At 45.0% G+C, this 22,439-nt stretch overlaps 1 protein-coding gene across 1 annotated transcript in view; it reads left to right on the top strand.

Moving 5' to 3' along the window:
- The first annotated feature begins 1,082 nt into the window (after window positions 1–1,082).
- NAT8L (N-acetyltransferase 8 like) overlaps window positions 1,083–22,439 on the top strand; it is a 45,905-nt gene continuing 24,548 nt past the window's right edge. Inside the window, exons 1-2 of the mRNA XM_003773438.4 lie at window positions 1,083–1,696; window positions 4,842–5,006. Of these exons, the coding sequence (XP_003773486.1) occupies window positions 1,336–1,696; window positions 4,842–5,006 (526 nt within the window). The 5' untranslated portion in view covers window positions 1,083–1,335. The remainder of the gene's footprint in view (window positions 1,697–4,841; window positions 5,007–22,439) is intronic.

Raw genomic sequence — 22,439 nt, 5'->3', positions numbered from 1 at the left:
CTCGGGAAGGATCGAGCTCGGGTTTACAAGCCAGAGCAGAATCTTCCCTTCCCGGACTGGGATTCCATCTCTTTCGGAACCTTTAGGCTTCCCAAACTCAATCTCGTTTTTGTCCCCAACGCGTTTGTCGTGAGAACGTCTGATCTCGGGGATTCCATTCGCTATTGTTCCCCCGTTGTAATCGAGATGCATGTTTGTGGTTGGCTTGAGCTTAAGTTCGGCCTTCCTAAACCGCCCAAGTGCTGCCCGAGGACTAAGACCCCAGGAGGTTCCCCCCTCCCCTTCCCCCTCCAGAGGAGAGCGGCCCGAGTACCGGGGAGGTGCTCGGCTTGACAAAGACTAGAGGGAGAGCCCAGGAAAGATTCTCCAATACGGAATCAGCGGCTGCAACCCTCTCCACCTGTCCCTTCCCCCTCCCGGTAAATTACAAGTTCTCCAAAGGCCTTCCTTAAAACGAACATCCAAAAATAGGATGCGAACGCCTAAAGTGCAACGGATAATCTGCCCCCTCCCCCCCCGTCACTTCCTTAAAGGGGGCTTCCCGGGCTAGGGAATGGGACACGACCTTCAGATTAATCAACTCTTCTGTGAGGGGAACGCAGCCACCCAAAACTGGGGGCGGTGGGGGGGGGGGAGACGGGGATTTTGGCAGGCTGGGGCAACGCCGCCTTATTTAACTTGCGTCCAAGCGCAACGCGTCCAGCGCTCGCTCAGGGTTGTCGCTGTCGCCGCCGCCAGTTTACCGAGACGCACACAGCGAAACCCTAGCTCGCCATCAAACTCGGTCTTTCTCGCCCCCCTGGCTCGGCCGGGAGTGAGCCGGGACCACCCTCGACAGCTTAGCGAGTGTTATAGCGCCTCTCTGAAGGCCCCGAACCAAGACGGGAAGGGAAGGGAAAGGAAGGGAGGAGGAGAGAGGAGGGGATGGAGGGGGAGGGAGAATGACACACGCAAAACCGGAGAAAGGCACTGCTGTAGTAATTTGCAATCAAACGCCAAAGCGGGGGAGGTGTTTCTCTTCCCCACCCCTCGAGATCACATGGTGACCCTTCTCAGCCAATGCAATGGACGCTAGGACCCTGCGGGACCCCGGGATCCGAGATTGCACCGGCTCTGCCGCATTATAAATACTTCTCCAAAATGCACCGCTGTTCCTTTCTATCTTTCCAGCTGGTTCCATCCGTTTCGGGCTCATAAACGACCAACCACAGGCTTGGGGGGAGGGGGGGAAAGAAGAGCCCACTCACGGCATTCCTTTTCAAAGATATTCTAGTATTTAAGTTAATATATCTTTATTATTTTTTGCACACCTAGTCTCTTTCCCGGCCAGTTTGCATGCATTGTCTGTCTCCCAAAATGGTTTGCGAGACGAAAATCGTGGCAGAAGATCATGACACCATCCCCGGCGCCAAGAAAGACACAGTGATCGTGTCCTCCTCCCAGATGTGGCCCTCGCTCTCCGGCGGCTCAGCGCCCTCCCCGGCGCCGCCGATGCCGCCCCCCAGCGCGGCGGCCGGCGAGGTGGCGGGTGAAGATGGCAAAAAGGAGCACGTCTGCATCCGCGAGTTCCACCCTGCAGAGCAAGACACGGTGCGCCGCATCTTCTATGACGGCATCATGGAGAGAATCCCCAACACGGCGTTCCGGGGCCTGAAGCAGCAGCCCTTCACGCAGCTGATGTATGTGCTCCTGGCGTGTAAGTAGCCAATTTGTTCGCGCCACCTCCGCGGTGTGGGGTCCCAGGACGCGAGCACGGGAGGACCTCTCCTCCTTCCTTCCCATCCTCTCGTGTTCCGGGGCTGTGTTTTTGGCGCAGATACTTGCGGAGCCCCACGCGCTCCATCTCCCTTTCCTCCCCTCTCCCGCCGCAGAAGCAGCCGGAGATCCCGCAGTGGGCAAAAAACTCCCTCCGCATCCTGCCCCCGGAGCGCAGCACTCCACCGAGGCATTCAGAATCCACACACACACACACACACACACACACACACACACACACACACTCATACACGCGCACACCACACACGCACAATGCAGCCAGTCTATAAACGGACGCATGCAGATTCCCAGTTCTAGAAGATGCACAATTTGCTCACTCTCGGACTGGGGCAGAGGAGTTAAAAACAATTAAGCCCAGGGGAGTCTTTTATAAGCCGGGTGTCTCCGTGGGGTTGGCGGGCGGGGGTTGTGGACGCATTTCCTCTTGGCCGTGGGAGGCCTATCAGCCCCGCGGCTGCTGGAGGGGAGGGGGCAGCGGCGGGAGCAGCGGGGGATCCAGGGCCGAGGTGGGATGTAGAAGGAGCTGCTCCTTGGCGTTCTTTCTCCCTCCCTCTTTCGATTCCTTCAACTCTCTCCGTCTTCTCCCTACCCCCGCCCTTCCCCGTCCCATTTTCCCCTTCTTCAGGGGAGCTGGACGCTCTGACTCCTGTTCTCCAGCCCCTCCGCCCCGGGGAAACAGGATTCCATCGTAACCTAGAGACCGAGGTGCGGGTCAGGTTGCGAGTGGGGCTGGCGGGAGAGCTGGTGCAATTCTCCGCAGCCTCCTGGGCTCGGTCAGCTCGCTGGCACAGTGCACTGCTGCCCAGGGCCAAAGGCAGGCCTCCTGCCTGCCCTTCTTGGCCAGCCCCTGGGCCTGGGGAGGAGGAACTTGCGGCTGCCCTGGGGCAGAATACGTGTCAGGTCGCCCCTTTCCCTACCAGTGCCCTCTGCCGTGTGGGAGCTGCCTAGTTGTTGTTTTTCTTCAGAGACTGGGTTTGTGGCGGGTGGAGTGGGAGGTGGGACGAGCAGTTGTGTGTGTGTGGGGGGGTCGATTTGTCATTTTCTGTTGAATCCAGTGGCACCTGAAGCTCCTGGGAGGGTCCCCTGGCTGCCTTGTTCTGAGCACGTTCCTAAGCATGTTAGGTACCAAATTCTCTCTCTCTCTCTCTCTCTCTCTCTCTCTCTCTCTCTCTCTCTCTCTCTCTCTCTCTCTCTCTCTCTCTCTCTCTCTGTTTTGGCCTCCCATTCTTCTCTTTCGTGGTGTTAACTCCTTTCAATCTCTCTTCTTTCTCCATCTCTTTTACTTTATTCTTATCTTCCCTCTTTCTCCCTTTTTCTTCCTCACAGACTCTCCCCTTTTCCCTTTTTAGATTTTGCTTTCTCATTTTCACTCTGCTATAACCACCCACTTTCTCTCTCTCTCTCTCTCTCTCTCTCTCTCTCTCTCTCTCTCTCTCTCTCTCTCTCTCTCCTTGTTCTATTTTCATGCTCTTCTGACTTTGGTTGGCTTGAACAGTACATTTTGGGATAGAGAGAGGTCACAGTCTATGGTACTCTTCTCTTGGAACGAGATGGGGGTGGTTAGTGAAGGTTGCAGGAGATGCTCAGGACGGTTGATAAGGGCAATTGATGCTCTGCCAGGGAAGTGTGACTATATATAATTTATCAAGACGGGGGAGGCTGGCTCAGCACAGCCCCCAAGTGTTAATTTATGAGGGGATGATCTCCAGCTCCAGGAGAGACAGAGACAGAGGAGAGACAGACAGACAGACAGAGGAGAGGGACAGAGACAGAGACAGTGGAGAAGGATAGAGACAGAAATAGAGAGACAGACATACACAGAGAAAGAAAGTCAGAGAGAGAATATTCTTTACTCCTAGGTTCAGGAGAGACTAGGAGAAGGGGAATAGTATCAGGACTTTGGAGGAATACTTAACCATTCTTGATTTTTGAATGCCCTCATCCATCCCATTAGTTATCTATATAGCCAGCATGTAGAAATGCTGAAACAAGAAAGACTGCTTAAGATTGGGGTAGGAGGTATACAAAGCAAGCTTCCACTGATTCCCTAAACAGACTGAGAATGACCTTTGCCTTAAGGGTTAGTGATATGGGTCCCCCCACTCCCTTTACATTTCTCTGGGATGAACTAATTTTCTTCAACAGTGGCTTGAGCAGCTCCTGGCCAGTAGACCTTCTGTTCCTTGCCTCTACTCCATCCCACCCATCCCCTGAGCACTTTAACTTGGAGGAAAAGGCTTGGTGGAATCCTGCTGCATCTAGCCTTAGAGTTGGACTGGTTGCAGTTCCCTTATCTGGGATTTAGGAAATGTGCGTCAGTCCAACACACTCCAGGACAGGAATCTGGGCTTGGTGCAGGCAAGGTGCTTCCTGTTTCCCAGCCTCAAAATTCCGCCTGCCTTATTCTCCCTCAGAATCATTGCTATCTATTTTGTCATCTCTTAATTTCTCTTCCCTCCTTGGGAGGCGGTCAGGAAAACTAGACTGGAATCCTGGCATTGACAAGTTGGAACCATGACATGAAAATGGGGACTGGAACTAGGTCCTCTCTTCTAGGTTTGAGATTCTGTGGCTCTGGGTCAGTCACTGAAACCTCTCTCTGCCTCAGTTTCTTGAGCTGCAAAATGGGAATATTGATACTCTATCCCTCTGACAATGCTGCTGTGAAGAAAGCCCTTTATACAGATAAAGCCTCAGTTAACTTGTCTGTAAACGAGGGGTTGGACTTAGATTATCTTCTAGCTCTAAATTCCATTATCATAAGTCCCTTCAGATTCAGAGCCTCCATTTTCCTATCAGTATAGATTCATGAGCTGTTATTTGCCTCTAAAAGATGAAGGAAATACATTTTCTCCCCCTCCAAATACATCCTTGAGATATCGGGGAACTCGACTTTTGCTGTGGAGTGGCTGCTTTCAACTGTCATGGTGAATTCTTTGTTGCGGGGTTATGGGACGGGGAAGGAGGGAGGGAAGAAATGGGTCCTGTCCTGCAGCCGCCGGCCTGGCTGGCCACCCCAGATGATGGGTTTGCAGTCTCTCCTTTTCCTCCCTTCTCTTTCGCAGTGCTGTGCTTTCTACTGACCAGATGTCTGTTGCTCACCTGCTTCGTGCCTGTCTTCCTTCTGGCTATGAGGTATTACTACAGCCGGAAGGTGATCCTCACCTACCTGGAGTGTGCCCTGCACACGGACATGGCTGACATCGAGCAGTACTACATGAAGCCTCCAGGTGAGTTTGGGCTCGCCAGAGCTGCGGCCACAGCCCCAGAGAGGCTGCCCCCGGGAGTCCCTTGTGTGAGCAGTGCAAAGTGGGACCATTCCTTTGGACTGAAATGTTGCTCCTTGAAAAGATAAAAATGGAGAGCCCATGACCACGTACAGAGGGTTTGGGCTTCTTGAGGCGATGAGATCTAGGAAGCAGGAGGCTTTTGCAGTTTCTGGGTACGACCAGGGAGCAAGCCACTCCCTGCCTCTGAGCCTCAGTTTGGTCATCCGTAAAATGGGGATAATACTTGTACCACCTGCCTCACTGGGTTGATTTGAGGAAAGTGCTTTGTAAACTTTAAAATGTTATAGATGTTTGAATCTGTTCTTGGGCATTCAGGAAGAGCCTACTAGGGGTGGGGCAGGAAAAATGGGATAAACTTGCAGCTTGGAGCTCTGTTGGACTTTCTTGAATATGCTCCTTGAAGGCAAAGGCCAATGAGCTGGTCTTTACTTGGGCCTTGTATATAAGAATCTTAGGAGGTATAGATGGAGTTCTAGTCTCAGCATGAGAAAAACCTAGGTTTGTAAGCTTGGCTCTGCTACCTATCAGTGGCTTGGTGAGTCACTTCTGCTTTCTTGGCCTCAGTTTTCTAATCTGTAAAAATGGCTGGTTGGATCTAGATGATCTTTAAGCCCTCTTCCTGCCCTACATCCTGTTATCCTATAAGTCACTTCAATTAGGGCTTCAAGTTTTTCTACAAGTGTAATGAGAGGGTTGGCACAGAGGTTCCCTGTGGCCCCTCCTAGCTAAAGGAAGAGGGAGGGAATGGTAAGGGGGCAAAGCTCTGGACCATTGCTGTGTTGAGTCAGAAAATGAGTTCATATACATCCCTTATTGTGATAGGTCAGAGCTGGGTAGGAGAAGTTTGCTAGGGCAAGCAGAGTGTTCTGACATGTCCGGTCTTCTCTGGAGCATCAGGTTCCATATCTGTGTTGAGTTTTGACTGTCTCGGTTTCCTGGCAAGGTCTTTGCCAAAGGTAAGTCCTGAGGCCTATTAATTAGCTTCTTCTTTAGGCCTCATTGCTTGGATATTTTCAGGTTTTATGGAAAGGGCCACAGGAGACTGCAAGAGTGGTACAGTTGTAGATGGTGGTTGATCTTTATAGCTCCCAATCTATGAGTTTGACACTCAGGGAAATGTAGTCGATCATGGGTTAGACAGAGAAAGGTAGTTTTCCTCAGGGTCTGGCACCAGGACAATTGGCTCCAGTGTTGTAGACCTCTTTTATTTTTGATATTTTATTTTTCTGTTTCCCACAAACACTGTGAACTTCAGGTAGATCCATAAGGAATGCAGGCAGCTGGAACTTTGCCTCAGGCCCTGATCCTTGAAGGTGCTACTTTTTCCCTGTCATGGTCTAGACCAGATTACCTTCCTGTAATTTATGGTCCTTTGCCAACCCATACCATCCCCCTTAAGGTTGGGTGGGGAGAAGGCAGCTCAGGGAAAGGGTGAGGGAATGGGGTTTCTGACAATGAAGAATAGGACAGGTTATCCTCCTCTGACCTCCCTTTCCACTGTGCCATCTGGAAATCTCATCCATTGTTTATAAACTTCTCTCTTTCTCTGGATCTCTTCTTGCATTCTTCCCATCTTAGTGCTCACTCGGACTAGCTTTCTCCTGAAAACACTACCTCTCTTGGCAGCTTGGCAAGGCTGGCTGCTTCTTTCAAGCCTTTTGCACACGGAGCCAGGAGGAAGAGATGCCTTGCTTCCTCTTCCCTGGTGGTGATATCCCATCCTCCCCCTCTCCCCTTGCTGCCATCACTCAGCAAGCAGCCATCTCTCTTTGAACTTTACTCCAGCCATTTTGCTGTGATCTGTGGACCTCTGAGTCACTTTGCCCTCTTTCCAATCCCTTCAGTCCCTAGCTATTAGTCTTCTCCCCCTCTCATCCTTCTTTAACTTCCCCACCAATACTCATTGGCCTTAATAAACTCATCTTTGGGAAATCTCATCATCTTGCAAATATATGATGCCTTGTTGCTTCCATCTCATCAGTGACTGCTAATTGGAGGGTAGAGACATAAACTCCTCCATTTAAGGAGAGGGATCAGAACAGACGTGTCCTCAGATCTCTCATTTCCCACTCCTCATTTTCCATCTGGCTGCATTCAGTTTAGATTTCTTTTATTACTTCTCCATCATCCTCCCATCATGGATGCTTCCTGTTTCCTCTCTTATATTTTTAGCTTTCTTTTCTGTGTCATCATCCTCATTCAAATATAAGCTCCTTGAGGGTAGGGACTGTCTTTTTGTATTTGTATGCCCAATACTTAGGATAGGGCCTGATATGTAGCAGACACTTAATAAAATGTTTTATTGACCATGGACCTCATCCTCCTCTTCAAATATCTTGGCCTTTCATTCCTTTAGTTTTCCACCTCCTCTAACCTATTTCTATTCTATCTTAATCTTACACAGGAGTGATCCTGCTTTAGCATCCTCCTTATTCCACCTGGATCAAATTTGTCCCGGGTGATAGAATTTCTAGTCACACTTCTGGTTCTGTCTTGTGCAGAAGGGGCTTCTGTTACTCCTGCTTGATAGTCCAGTTCTGCTGGTTTCCAGCCTTTTTCTCATTGGTTTCCAATCTTACCTATATAATCATTTAAGTTACATATATTTGATGAAACCAATAAGTAACCAGGATGTTTGGTGGATAGGGACTTATGGCTAATTAAATTTTTCTGTTAACAAGGATATATTTCCCTCAAATCTTTCATCATTATGAAAATTGCTATGTTTTAAAAAATAATTCACATTTCTGTACTGTTTACAAAACTTTCCTCATTACACAACCCTATTAAGTCAGTAGGGCAAGCCTCATTGTACCCATTTTGCAGATGAGGAAATGGAGGCTTAGAGAGAAGAAACCCATGGTCACACAGAGTGTATGTCAGAGCCAGGATTCGAACATACACCTCCTGACTCCAAGTTCAGTCCTCTTTTCTACTTATTAGCTGAAAACCTTTCTCAGATGTTCCAACTCCAAACAGTAACAACATAGTATTATAGAAAAGGCCTTGGATGAGAAGTCAGGAGATCTGTGTTCAAATCCTTGCTGTGTGACCTTGTAGAAATCCTATTCTCTCTGTACCTCAGTTTCCACTTCTGTTACAAGGGGGTAATACTACTTGGATCACAACCCCAAAGGTTGAGATGATCCAATGAGGTAACAGATTGAAAGGAATTTTTTTTCAAAGGGCATAAGGGATGGAATGATGGCCTTGAAGCCACAGAGATCAGGATCAGGTCTCACCTTTGACACATAATCATTGGGCAAGTAATTTACCCTCTCAGTGCTCTAGATACCTTCTCCTCCCCGGCTCACAAGTCACAGAGAAGGTGTGGCCCTGCATTGGTGGACCTTGGAGTTCCTAATACTGGTGAAATCCTAGGTCTAGTCCCTATTTGTATCTCCCAAGGAATGTGTTTGTCAATCAAAGGAAGTTAATAGATCCTCAGGGCCATAATTCTTTGTGCTAGCTCTCATTTTCTTGGCTTTTGAGTAGAGAAAAGCTTTTAATAAGGCTCCCTTTTCCAAGAAGCCTTCCTGATGGCCTTTTCTTCTCTGTAGACCTCAGAGAACATTGTGTTTGTACTTCTCACGCACTTGTTGTGTATTATGTTTATGTGTGTGTGAGACTGCCCCTTTCTCGAATGTGAGCCACCCGAGCGGAGGACCGTGTCATGTTCCTCTTTTGTGTCCTTTGCAGTGCCCCCTCTCCAGGTCCTGCACATAGTACATGGTTAATTAACGTTTGTTGAAGATGAAGTTGGAGATGGGGAAAGTAGAGGAAACTGGGCTGAACGGAAATTCTCACTGCCCAGGCCTGTGGGTAGGGATGGAAATGTTGGAGGAGACTTGGCTGAATGTGAATTCTTAGTGCCCAGGCTTATGGATGGAGATGGAGAAGGTGTAGGAGACTGAGCGCCATGAATTCCTTGAGGCTTAGGATACTCCTGGTGAGTTTGTTTACTTTTGCTAAATCCCTTATATGTCCTTTTTTTGTGTGTTTTGTGTGTGGTTTTCATCTTTTTTCTTTTAAAAGTCGGAATTTCTAAAATTTTCATTTATTGGAGGGTTCTACTTAGCTAGATCTCCCTTTTAGTGGAGGTTTTGCTTTGTAGGGGAGACAGTATGGTATTGGTAATAGTTGGAAGGCTTGGATTTGAGTACTGCCAGTTACTCCTTTGCAAGCTGGGTTACTCTTTAGGCAAGTCACCTTACTCTTTGGGCATGTTTCCCCATCTGTTAAATGGACATAAAAATCTCCACCCAGGGCTATTGTTGGATCAAATTGTAGCACATATTTTTATCTTGACATCCTTTGTTATCAAAGAAAGATATGATTGAAAATAGAGGTGAAATAGAGTCACTGGGTGAGAGCCGCAGCAATGGAAAGCCCACAGGCTTTACTGGCATTTACTTGATGGCAAGAGATTTCTCTTGACTCATCAGATGGATTCCTTCTCCCCACATCCTTCCCTAGCGGAGCATAAACCAATGTCATACATGCTGGGCAGCTTTGTCATCAGCACTGATGGAAGAAGATATCCCAATTCCTTGAAACATCTAGTTGGCAAAGCAGATAGGGCTTTGGACTTGAAATTGGGAAGATCTGAATTCAGATCATCCCTTAGACTCTCAGCTGTGTGATCCTGATCAAAGGACCTAACCTCTCAATTTATGTAAAATAAAAATCTATAAAATCTATAAAATGGGGGTGATAATAACATGTACCACATTGGGTTCTTGTGAAGATCCATTGATGTCACATGTGAAGGACTTTGTGAACCTTATAAATCCTGGCTATTAGTGCTATCCAATGGAGTATTGAAAGGCTTCAGGAGGGCTTTTAGAGTTTACAAAACCCTTTATTCATGATTGTCTGATGAAATTGTTGCTGTTCAGTTGTTTAGTCATGTCCAAGTCTTGGCGACCCCATTTGGGATCAAAGGCAGTGGAGTGGTTTGCCATTTCCTTTTCCAATTGATTTTCCAAATGAGGAAACTGAGGCAAACAGATCATGCAGCTAGGGAGTCAGAGGTCAGATTTGAGTTCAGTGCTTCCTGACTGTAGGCCTAGTGGTCTATTGTACCACTGGTTGTCTCCTGATAAGATAGATAGGAAATATTATTTACATTTAACAGAGGAGGAAACTTAAGGTTTTGGGATGAGAAGATGAAGCATTTGTCTAAGGTTTCCTAGGACTCATTTCAGGTCTTCTAAGATCAGTGCTCTTTCCTCTAATATTTCAAGGTCTGAAATATTATATACATGCAGGCTAAGTTTCACTAGAATGCTGAAGACCATTCCTAGGACAGTAGTGAGGGTGACATTGACCCTAATCACAAGCACTCCCAGAGGCACCATATCTCCAATGTCCAATTTCATTTCTATATACCTGAATTACCTTTCCTTTATAGGCAGAGAGCACTTTGACCTTGGGGAGCTGGGAGAGAAGCAGAAAGGGGCAATTAATAAAGCAGGAGGCTTACAAATGTCTTTTTAGTCATCGGCAGAATACTGGTAGGAGAGAAGGCAGAAGTTGTAAAGGAAAGACAATCTGCTAGAATGAAAAGTTCAGCTCTACTTGGTGCTGCTAAGAGCTGAGTTTGAATCCCAAGGTGCCATACTTAATTAGTTGTGTGACTAGACAAAATGATTCTCTTCTCTGGACCTTAGAATGTTCACTTGTAAAATGGAAAGTATGACACTTTAGGAGTTTTGTAAGTCAAGTATTTTGGTTTATATTATAGTGTAATAGAAGTGGGAATTGTAATTAGAAAGAAAAGAGAGGCAGAACCTTGGCTGGGAACCAGGAGACCATGTTCTGGTGGTATTAATTCCCAGTGACATTTTGTATCTTACTGGGAGACAGTCTGATAGTCTGCATTAGATGGGTCTGACTGTGATTCTGGGAAAGGTCTCAGGGGGTCCATTTGGCTCTTTTTAAGCTTAGGAAGGACCTGAGATTCTCTCCCTTTAGCTTCTTCTGCTCAGGCCTGAGAAGATCCTGAGGCTAATATTGACCCATGGTCTGGACTGCAGTGAATTTAATGTCTTGAATATGAGAGTGACCTTCACCACGTGACTTGGTGGCTTCAGAATTCTGAGGGAAGATCCAAGAGTTAGAGCTCTTGATGTTTTGTCTTCTCTCAGTTTTTCTGCCCTCTCTTCTGTCTCCTTGGCTGATTCACTGTGTCCCTTCCATCTTGTTTTGTAGCCCTTTTCTCTTTCTATACTTTTTCTCTGGGTGACCTCATCTCATCTTCTGGCTTTAATTATCACTTCTATGCAGATGACACCCATCCTCTCCCCTCAACTTCTATTTTGCATATCCCTTATGTCTGCAGAAGAGGGGGTCATACTTATTTTGTGTGGAACCAGAAGGGAAAACCAGAAACAATATGTGGAATTTGCGAGCTCTGGATTTAGGCTTGATGTTAGGAAACACTTTCAAATAATTAAAGCTGCCATAAGTTAGAGGGCAATTTTATGAGTGATCTCTGGCAGCAGAGAAGAGAGCTGACCATGGACCCAAGGAGGAATTATCTTGGGTAGGTGGGAAATGATGTGTGAGAGGAATAGAACCAAGGAAGTCAGCTAAAATATTTCACTCATAGGATAGGAATAGTGTAAAGACTCTGAGAAGATTGGGAAGGAAAGACGTTGGGACCCTGACCTCATTTATTTGTACTCCAGGTTTGTCCCTGTTCCTCCACCTAATGCTGAGTGTGTTTGTAGAAGGCACCGCAGACTCATGGGGATAGGTGGGAATTGTTTTGTAGCTATTGGTCTTGCTGACTATACCCTCTTAGCAAATGCCTTTATTTAAGCTAATTGTGACTACTGGCTGACTATTAATGGGAAGCACACAGGTGGGGGCTGGTGAGTTATAGTTTTTGGAGTGTGTCCCTCTGGAACCTTGAGATAGTAAGCAGCTAGGATCCTCTAAGTAATATTCCAGAGAAGTTTCTAAACTACCGTTCCAGCCTTATCTCTCGTTTCTTCTCTTCATGAACTCTACTTGTCCCGCAAAATGGTACTATTCCCTATCTTTTCATCTTTTCATCTTATGATTCTGTGCCATCACCAAGAATGTCCTTTTACTTTTTCTTTGCCACTTCTTGGAATCCCTTTTCTTGGATTTTCTTACATCCTTGGAAGCCTTTTTGCTTCAGGGCTTAGCTTAGTTCCAACCTTTTCTTGGGTTCCCTCCTCCTCCCCCAGCAAAATAGATTTTTTCCTTTCCTCCCCTCAAATTTCTAAGTACACTTTTTTTTCTGAGTCTCTGCTTTCATTCTGCCTCAAATTATACCTGCTTGTGTACAATGTTGCATAATAATAATAGCTAGTATTCATGTAGCTCTTTAAAGCCTACAAAGTGCTACAATACAAGAACAGTAACAACAGTAACAATGATAATATTTTATATTTATATTTATAATGCACTTATTTTGTGCTGAGCACTATGCTAAGTGCTTTATAAATATGACCTTATTTATCCTTATAACAATCCTGGGAATTGGGTGCTATTATTATGCCCATTTTACAGATGAGGAAACAGGCCCTGAGTTGCTTAATACGTATCTTACCCAGGATCCTATAAGCTAGTAAGGCAGGAGTTGAACTCAAGTCTTGGTCCCCTGTACCACTAGCTAGTTCAGAGATATAGGATATCATAAATGGGCCTCCCCATCTCCATTTTATCTGTTGCTTTACTTAGCTTCCTACCTAGCTACATCCTTCCATTAGGTTATGGGCAGACACTGTTTTTTTGGGTCTTTGTGTCCGTTTCTTCAGCATCCAATTAAAGATGTTGCTCACAGTAGACACTGATATTTTGGTAAATATTGGTTGCATTTAGAACAGGGTTCATCCAATAGACTGAAGGCTTTCCTCCTCAGTTCCTTTTAGGAGGGTAATGTGGATACAGATAAGTTGGTTGGGAACAGATATTCCTAACACTTTCCCTTTCTCCCACTGTTACACAGATCTTGTTCAGTTCCATTTCAGAGTATCTGGGTTGGTTTCATGAATCCCCATATCTGGAAATGCCGTGTGGTACTCTGGCAGTCAGGCCTCTGGCCTTAACTTGCCGGGACACTGGTCAGCAGAAGAACCTCTGAAAACTCATGGCAGAATCGGGAGAGAGCTCAAGAGACCACTTTGTAGAGGGTGTCTTGGAGCTTTTAATAATAATACACTTTATATCCTCCTAACTCAGGGTCGCAGGGAGGAGAGGACTTTGTAAACCTGGAAGCCCCACAGAAAGAAATGTGACTCTTCTCAATACAGAGCATCTCTGACATCCTAATTTAGAGCTGGAAAGGACAAGGTCCAGTCTCATCCTTTTACATTTCATTGGATTGTCCCCACTGCTTCGTGTGGTACAGCTATCACAATACCCATTTTATAAATGGGGAAAGAGACTAGTTATTATCAATGGACATCTATATAGTCACTTAAAGCCTGAAAATCATTTCAGGACATTTTTCACAATGTATAAGCATTGCAGGGATTATTATCTCTTTTTCCAGATGAGGGAACATGCCCAGACAATAAGGTGATAGAATAGTGGATCTACAAGTTGAATAACCTTCCCCCCACTTTTTTCCCTCTCCTTTTCTTTTCTTCCTTTTCTCCCTATCCTTCCCTGTTTATCTCTCCCTCCTCTTCATCTAACTCTCTCCAATTTCCCCCTCCCTCCCCTTTATTTCCCTCCTTTATCTTCTCTTCTGTCTTTGTCTCTCTCTCCCCCATGTCTCTGTCTTTCTCTGTCTCCCTGTTCCTCTCTCTTCTCCTCCCTCTCTCTCCCCTCTCTTTCCTTCTCCCCTTCCCTCTCCCTCCCTCCTTTCTTCTTCCTTCTCCTCCTCTTCCTTCACCTTTTCTCTTTCTCTCCTCTCTCTCCCCCTCTCTCTTTCTCTCTCTTCCCCTTTACTCCCCCTCCACCCTTCCCCCCTTGTTCCCTTTTTTACTCTACCTCTTCCCCCCCATCTCATATCTTTCACAACTATCTTTTTAACTGTTATGTCCTCCTTTCTGCCTTCAAACATGACCATATTTCTCTCATCTTTAAAAAAACAAATCACCCAAACCCTTCATTAGACCCTGAGGTTTTTCTCGAGCCATCATTACCCATCTCCTCTCCTTTTCTCAGCTAGATTCTTGGGGAGAGTTGTCCGACTCCTCTACCTTCCCTTTCCCTCTGTGACTCTGCAGTCTGGCTTTCTGTCTCCTCACTCAGCAGGACTGTTTGCACCAGTTAGCAGCGATCTCTGAATGGCCCAATCTGACAGGCTTTTCTCAGGCCTCATCCTTGACTTACCTTCTGCATTCTGCACTGTAAACTGCTCTCTCCTCTGGGAGTTTTCATGATCCTATTCCTCTCTCCTGGTTTGCCTCCCACCTGCCTGACCCCACTGTCTCAGTTGCTTTTGCTGCTGCAATCCATACATCATGCCTCCTAACTGAGAGTGTCCTTAGACCCTCTAGGTGCTCTTCTGGACCCTCTAGCCTCTTATTAACTTCCATGGGTTTAACTATTATCTTTATGTAGATGGAACAGCTGGGAGGTGGGGGGGGCTGCAGTGCACAGAGGGCTGGGCCTGCAATCAGGAAGCCTCATCTTCCTGAGTTCAAATCTGGCCTCAGACAGTTACTAGCTGTGGGACTCCAGGCAAGTCATTTAACCCCATTTGCCTCAGTTTCCTTACCTGTAAAATGAGCTAGAAAAGAAAATGGCAAAGTGCTCCAGTATCTTTGTCAAGAAATGCCTAAAAGGCATCATGAGGAGGCAGACATGATTGAAATGACTCAACAAAATTTTGTAAATGAGTCCCAGTCCTATATTGTCCAGTTCTAGTCTCTCCCCTGAACTTCAAGTACTATATCATCAGTTATCTATTGGACATTTCAAACTGAATGTCCCGGAGACATCTTCAACTAAATATGTTTAAAACTAGATTTATTATCTCTCTCTTTCTCTCTCTCTCTCTCTCTCTCTCTCTCTCTCTCTCTCTCTCTCTCTGTGATGGACTTCTAAGGACCCCTTCTCAGAATAATGTTTTTAAATGCATAAAACAAAACTCTTAGTATTATAAAGAAAATCAATTATATGGAATTTCAGTCATAAAAAGATTTGAAAAACTAATCAACTTCATGAACCCTTCCTTAAATTTTCTCCTCCCTCAGACTTTTCCATTTCTTCCAAAGGCATCACTGCCCTTCAAATGTCTCAGGTCTATATATGGGTCTTCCTGAACTCCTCACTCTTCCTGCTCCAATGTAATCGGTTGCCAAATCTTGCTGTTTCCACCTTTCCTTTAGCTCTTCTGCTCCTTCCTTTCCTCCTCTCCCACAGCTGCCACCTTAATTTGGGCCCTTGTCACCTTTCACCTAGATTATTTCACGGTCTCCTGAATGCTCTCCCTGCCTAAGGTCTCTCTCTCATGACTCCCATTGGTCCCCTGCTCTGCTGCCAAAGGAATTTTCCTTAAACACAAATATGACCACATGACTCCTCTATTACACCAGTTCCATTACCTTCCTATTGCCTCTAGCATCAAAAATAAACTTCTCTGTTTAGCTTATAAATGGCTCCACAGTTTGGTCCCAGCCTGTCTTTGTAACCTCTTGTTGGATACTCCTGCTCCAAACTTTGTAAGCCAGACAGATTGGCCTTTTCTCTGGTCCTCACCCATGATGCTCTGCCTCCTATTTCTGCACCTTTGTACTGGCCCCATCCTCCTTGCCTGGGACGCGGATGCCCTCCTTCCCTTCCCCTCCTGAAGGCTTACTTTAAAACACAGCTCAGATAATATCTTCTGCATGAAGTCTTTCTTTCCCGATCCCCTCAATCGCTAGGATCCTTCTTGTCAAACTACTTTCTTTATGAACTGTGTCTTTATGCCATAGAAATTTAAATATTCCCTTGTGTTTCCTGTTAGAATGGAAGTTCATTGAGAACAGGAATTGTTTTATTCTTTGGACTTGTGACCACCATCTTAGCCAATTGATAGCAGTGCTAGGTCCAGAAACCAGCCCATGGTTTCTGTCTTTACCATACAAAAGAATAGATAGGAACTCACTTTTGGAAAACTCTATGTACACACACACACACATACACACACACACAAACCCCTACATAAACACACATATATACACATACATACATAAACATACATACAGGACTTTGTTCTCTACTGTACAAAAGAATAGAAACTTTGGAAAACTATATGTATATGTACATACACACACTCCTACATAGGTAAATATACACATGTATACATACATACACACATACATACAGAACTTCTTATATAAAAAGATAGAAAATCACTTTGGAAAACTATGTATACACATACACACCTCCCTATATAAACACACACACACACATACATACACAAACATACATACAGGACTCCTTTCTCTACTATACAAAAGAATAGATAGGAAATAAAGAACTTTGGAAAATCACATGTGCACACACAGGCTGTGCATACGTACACATGTGTGTGCATGTACACACAGATATACTTTTAGTTGCAGGCTACAGCATGCACTATAAGAGGGAACATGCTAGGAGGGGACAAGGACCTAGAGGCAGGAGATGTGTTCACAGCCTGACTTGATACATCCCTTGCAACCCTAATCAAGTCATTGCCTCTGTCTGACCTTGATTTCCTCTTCTGTAAAATGGGCTGATGAGATGACCTACCTCATAGGATCATTGAAAACAAAACTCATAAGCTTTAAAATGCTGAAAAATTGTGTTTGAGGGTAAAAATATGCAAATATAAGAGGAAAACTAACATGAGTCAGATTTTGAAGGAAACATTTCTACTAAATGTAAATTCATTTTTGTAGTATACAATTATGTTATTGTAATTATTATGCAGTAGTAATGACAATCACCATGTAAGGAATGGGTGCAATAATTGGAGGGCATTGTGAGGATTTGAGCAGATGAGAGCTGAGGAAACCATTAATGAGCCAGTCTCTGACTCCTACCTTTGGGAGTAGAGCTGACTTAGAGGATTTCTGAATTTTCCAAGATAGTAGTTCTAGATTAGGAATTTAGAAAACCTCAATACAAATTGAATTTGGGGATTCTTGCTATCCCAGTGACCTTAGATTGTTATTTAATTTTTCTGGGCCTCAGTTTCCTCATCTGTAAAATGAGGGGGTTGGACTGGATTGAAAGCCCTCTCAGGTCTGAATCTGTGATCCTATGATTCTGGCTGGTCTGGCTAGTGGCTCTTTAAATAATAGATTTTGCTTGAGTCAAGAACAGGCTGTTTGCTGGGGCTGTGCCTTCAGGGACTAGAGCCATTGAGATTCTATGTCTGCCCAGCTCGGGACCACCTATACCTTTTTTTTTTCCCCTTTAGTGAATCATACCTGATGGAGGGTTTCTAGGGAGGGAGAAAGGAACAGAAGGTCACGAGAATGTGAGTAAGCCTGTCTTACAGGATCCTAGATTTAGAGTCTGGAAGATCATTTATTCCAACCTCTTCATCTTACAGGCCCAGAGAGAGGAGATATCTTGCTTAGGGTCCCAGGAGGTGGTGAGTGGCAGGACTGTGGTCCTGAATCCAGAACTCTACTATATTTTCCAGTGCACCATATTTTTACTGCCCTCTAGGAGTTGATGTTCTTTTGTCATCACTGAAGGGAACCTAAGTGATCTGCTTCCTGGGGTACTGGAGTGGAAGTTCCTGAGCCTGTAAAAGCTTTTCTGAACAGCCCCCCTCTAGCTCTGAGTCCCCAGGGGGACTATTTCCCTATCCTGCCTCATTACAGGGAGGGCCACTGAGAAAAAAGCAGGTGGGCTGATGGGTGTGAGGCTGTACTGGCCACGTGGATGTCACCTAAGATTCCTCTGCCCTGTGTGTTACCTTCCTTTCCCTCACACCTTCACACAGCATAAATTGAGATGCTGGGGTGTTCTCTTGACATCAGATTCACTGGATTTGGGAGGGAGGTGCTGGGAGTGGAACCTTGTTGATGGTTTAGGCAGAAATGCTCTTTTCCCCTAGAAACATTACCTTAGAGCCACAACTCATGGCCACTTGCTTCTCTTTGGGGATAGATATAATGTAGCAGGAGTCCAGGGTTTCAGTCTTGGCTTTGCCACTGGTGGGCTCTGTTCTACAGATGAAGTCTTCACTTCTTTGAACCCACTTGAAAAATGAGCAGAGATCACATTCGCCTATTTTGTGAGGCTTTTGTAAAGGAAGGTGCTTGGTGAGACCCAAAGTGCACAAAACTCTGATGTTCCATTATGATGATGAAGTGGGACCATCCTGCCTTCTTCTCTAGCTTTGGAAGTCCCGAGTCTCAGAGGCAGGGCCGGCAGAAAGATTTAAGATTCATAGACACAATGTTGGAGGGGACTTTGGAGATTATCTTACTTCACAGCTGCACAGAGCATTGACAGCTCTAAGAAATGGTCATTTAGTCTTTTCCTGAAGACTTTTAATGTGGGAAATCTCGTTAACTCCCAACCTAGTGGTCTTCCATTTCATCAGCAGGTGGGGATTGCTGACTTTAACTCTTTCAAACTGTTGAAGCAATTAAGTAGTCCAGGAATACTCTTATTGATACCTGGCCACCTGGGTGGGTTCTGGGTTCTTAGGCTGGGAGAACAGAGAAGGTGAAGGAGTAGAGTGCTCTATGAAGCTCCTTCCACTGGCAGCAATTCCAGATGGATTCCAGAACTGGCTGAGACTAGGGAAGGTGATAAGAGAGGAAGAAAAAAAAGGGAATAAAATACCCTTCCCCTCCTAAGTACCTGGCTATTCTGGATGAGTTCAAATCCTGCCTCTGACATTTAATATCTGTATAACAAGTCATTTAATCTCTCTGAGGCTCAGGCTTAAGATTAGGATGGTTTATGATCTGTATTTGATAGAAGGAATTTCCAGGGAAAAAATGTCTATATTAATGAAATCACAGATCAACTCTTAACATGTGCAGGGCTCAGCTCTGTGTGCAATTCACCTAATTAGTAAAGATAAAATGTGTTTGTAATAGGGGGAAGTTGGACTAGCTATGTTTTAGATCATTTCTAACTTTAAATCTTAGGATCTCATATCAGTCAAACTAGTAAGCATTTATATAGTGTGCTATGTGCTAGGTATTGGGATTCCAAAGACAAAAATGGAACAATTCTTGTTCTCAAGAGATTTAGCTTCTATTGGAAGAAAGAGTATATGCATAGGCTAAGTACAAAATCAATATAAGGTATTTAGGAAGGAGAGGCACTCATGGCACCTTCTTGGGCAGAGAAGAGATGTAGCCAGCTCTGTACCTTAGGAAAATCATGGCGATAGGCTTGAGACCATTGCAGGTGACAAGGATTACCGACATCCTCACCACCAACTGCAGGCCAACTGCTAGAGATGGCCCAATGCCCACAATGAGCAAGCCAACTGGCAAGGGGTCCTGAGAGAGAGACAGGAGGTGGAATGTGCCAAGAAGGCCATGCCATAACCACCAACCACCTTGACTATCACCTTCCTTCCGACCCAGCTAGAAGCAGCCCAGCTTCTCCAACAGGGAATAACCATATCACGTGACTCTCCTCTACCCTGACTACAAACACTGTGGTTGGCCCCTCCAGCTCTTGTCAAAGGGAGCAACCCATCTGACTTGCAGTTAAAACCTCCTACAAGTGTTGTCTCTACCAATGGAATATGAGTTCCTTGAAAATAGCAACTGTCTTACTTTTAAATTTGCTTTTCCAGTACTTAGGTTTTTGTATTATAAATATTCTTTCTTTCCTTCAGAGCTGGAATCAACCAATCATTCAAACAGTCAAAGTAATTCATTTACAAATGAAGAAACTGAGACTCAGAGGTTAATTAATTTGCCCATAGCCACATAGATAGAGGCCAGATTTGAACACTGGATTCCTTCCAGTACCCCTTCTTCATTGGAAAATGGCATCTCTAGACCACTTTTGGATGAGGGAATTAAGGAAGGCTTCTTGGAAGAAGGGACATCTGAGTTGGACCCTGAAGAAAAAGGAAGATTCTTCCAGGTAGAAGTGGATTTAGGGAGTGATGAAAGAATGGGCCTTGAATAGTTTTGCTCTCAGGTCTCATTTCGTCAATGACTGATGGCGAGATAATATTTTCAAGCTTTTGATAAAAAAAAATTCCCACACTGCCACTTTTTTCTCACTCCCAGCTCCCCCCAATCCATTTTTCTGTTCATGTCAGTCATGGAATAGGCTTCAGATAATCGCAGCTGGGATGCACTAAAAAGCTCTTGCTCACAATCCAAGATGTCATTTCCTGAAAGATAATTTCAAAATTACTGTTTTCCACCCCGTGGGTATGGAAGGGTTTCCAGAAGAGGATAGCTCAGGCTTTTGTGGGATTCCTCCCATGTGTTCCCAGCTCAGGGGAAAAAAGAGACAGGCCTCAGGGTCAGGCAGCCCCCTTTGAGCCCCTGGCTTTTGTTACTGCCAGAGATGGGGACAAAATATCTTGGAAGATGATGGCCAAGAAAGAGGAATCATATTATGGGCTCCCATTTCTAAATAAGAGAAGGGAATGAGTACTTAAAGCACCTACTATGTGCAAAGGTGCTGTGCCGAGTGCTTTTTACAAATATTATCTCATTCAAGAGTCCACTTTTCCAAAAGTCCAAAAGGGACTTTTAACAACTAAACTCATAGGGATGCTGCTATTAAGGGAAATACTTTTCAGCAATTAAATTTCCCAAGAGTAGATCCTATTTCCTTTCGAGAAGGTAGTAAGTTCACCATTACTGGAGTTGTTCAAATAGAATTTGGATGAACATGAATCACAGATATTATAGAGGATCACTGCTCAGGCAGGAAGCATCTGATAGCCTCCTCTGATAGCTCAGAGATAAGCATGGTGAGAACATTTAACCTTTCTGGTGTCATGAACTGTTCAGGAAGTCTGGCGAAGCCTTGGGACTATGTTTTAAATAACTGAAGGAATTGCTAAATTTTAATGAGGGGTGAGTGAAGATAAAGATGTATTTTTTCCATCTAAGTTCATGGACTCCCTTAAAAATCCATCTATGGACCCAATGGGGGTCCTCAGACTCCAAATGAAGAATGTCTTTGAAGAGCTATATACTGCTGAACACATTGCAGTTAAGGACTCCACTGTGGGACAGCTCCCTACTCGAGTGAGTAGAGACAGCTTAAAGCTTATGTAATGGGGGACCCCGCAGCAGTGGTCTGCTCATATTTGTGATTCTTCTAGTAGATTCACAGCTGGAAGGCCATCTCTTCCTACCCCTTCATTTTACAGATGAGAAAATGGAATCCTGGTGAGAATAAGTGAGTTGTCCAGTGCTAAGAGTCCTTTTGGCTCTGAATTCTGTGATCCTGTAAATTGAGCGATTAAGTGGGGGGATGCCTCTTTTGAGAGATGTGGCAGTGGCTGGGGTTTCCCTCCCTCTTTTCCTCTGATGAGTGAATATTATAGTGATAATGGGGCTTTGTCCTCTGCCTCCCCTGCTCTCTATCAGATGTCTTTGTCCAGGAGAGTGGCAATCTAACCTGACATCATCTCTTTCCTCTGCCAGGGTTGCAAAGGTATCTTCCAGGGGATCCCGTGAAAGCCGTGTCCCTGTTGGTTTGCTTCAGTGTGTTTCTCAGTCCTGTGAGGCTGTATCTCTGAAGGATATATATTACAGTCTTAATTTAAGAGATTACTTCAAGGAAATCAAATTTTATCAAATTGTCCTAGCCTTTAAAAAAAACTCTGCTTTTTTTTCTCCCATCCTTTCCATTCCCCTTTCTCTAAGAGATTTGAGATGTTCATCTCAAGTCTCTTTAAGGCTGTGGTGTTGAACTGAACAGTATATCTGGAGTTGGAAGGGATCTCACATGTAAGATGTGGTGACCCATATAAGAGATATACCTTTACACAGGCTCTCTAAACCTGTGGACACAGTTTAAGGGGAGCAAAGATTAATAATTCTTGGAGAATTGTCCTAATTCTTTCTTTGGAACACAATTTTGAATTCCACTGAGACACTAGAAGGGCTGTGAGTGGATACTTGGCTCTTTTATTCTCTCTCCTGCTTATCCAAGAGGGACATTGGGCTAAAATTATATCCAGATGTGTTTTCAAATATTTCATACAGAATAGTGGCTTTTTGGGTTTTCTTGTTCAGAACAAAAGCCACTTCTTCATTTGCTTTTCAGGGGAGGGTAGCCCTAAGCTTACACCCGCTGACGTGGCTTCTTCCTACCAAATACCATTACAGAGAGTAAATAGCACTTAAACCCATTTAACTAAGCAAGTAGCAAAGAGAAATCAGAGAAGTCACACAGATCAGGATATACCAGAACAAACACAAGAGTGAATTAGCTCTTTGCTGTGAATGA

Source organism: Sarcophilus harrisii, chromosome 6 (genome assembly GCF_902635505.1).
Source record: "Sarcophilus harrisii chromosome 6, mSarHar1.11, whole genome shotgun sequence".
Lineage (NCBI taxonomy): Eukaryota > Metazoa > Chordata > Mammalia > Dasyuromorphia > Dasyuridae > Sarcophilus > Sarcophilus harrisii.
Note: the sequence above shows the minus strand (reverse complement) of the source record. Positions and strands in the feature narration are given on the sequence as shown.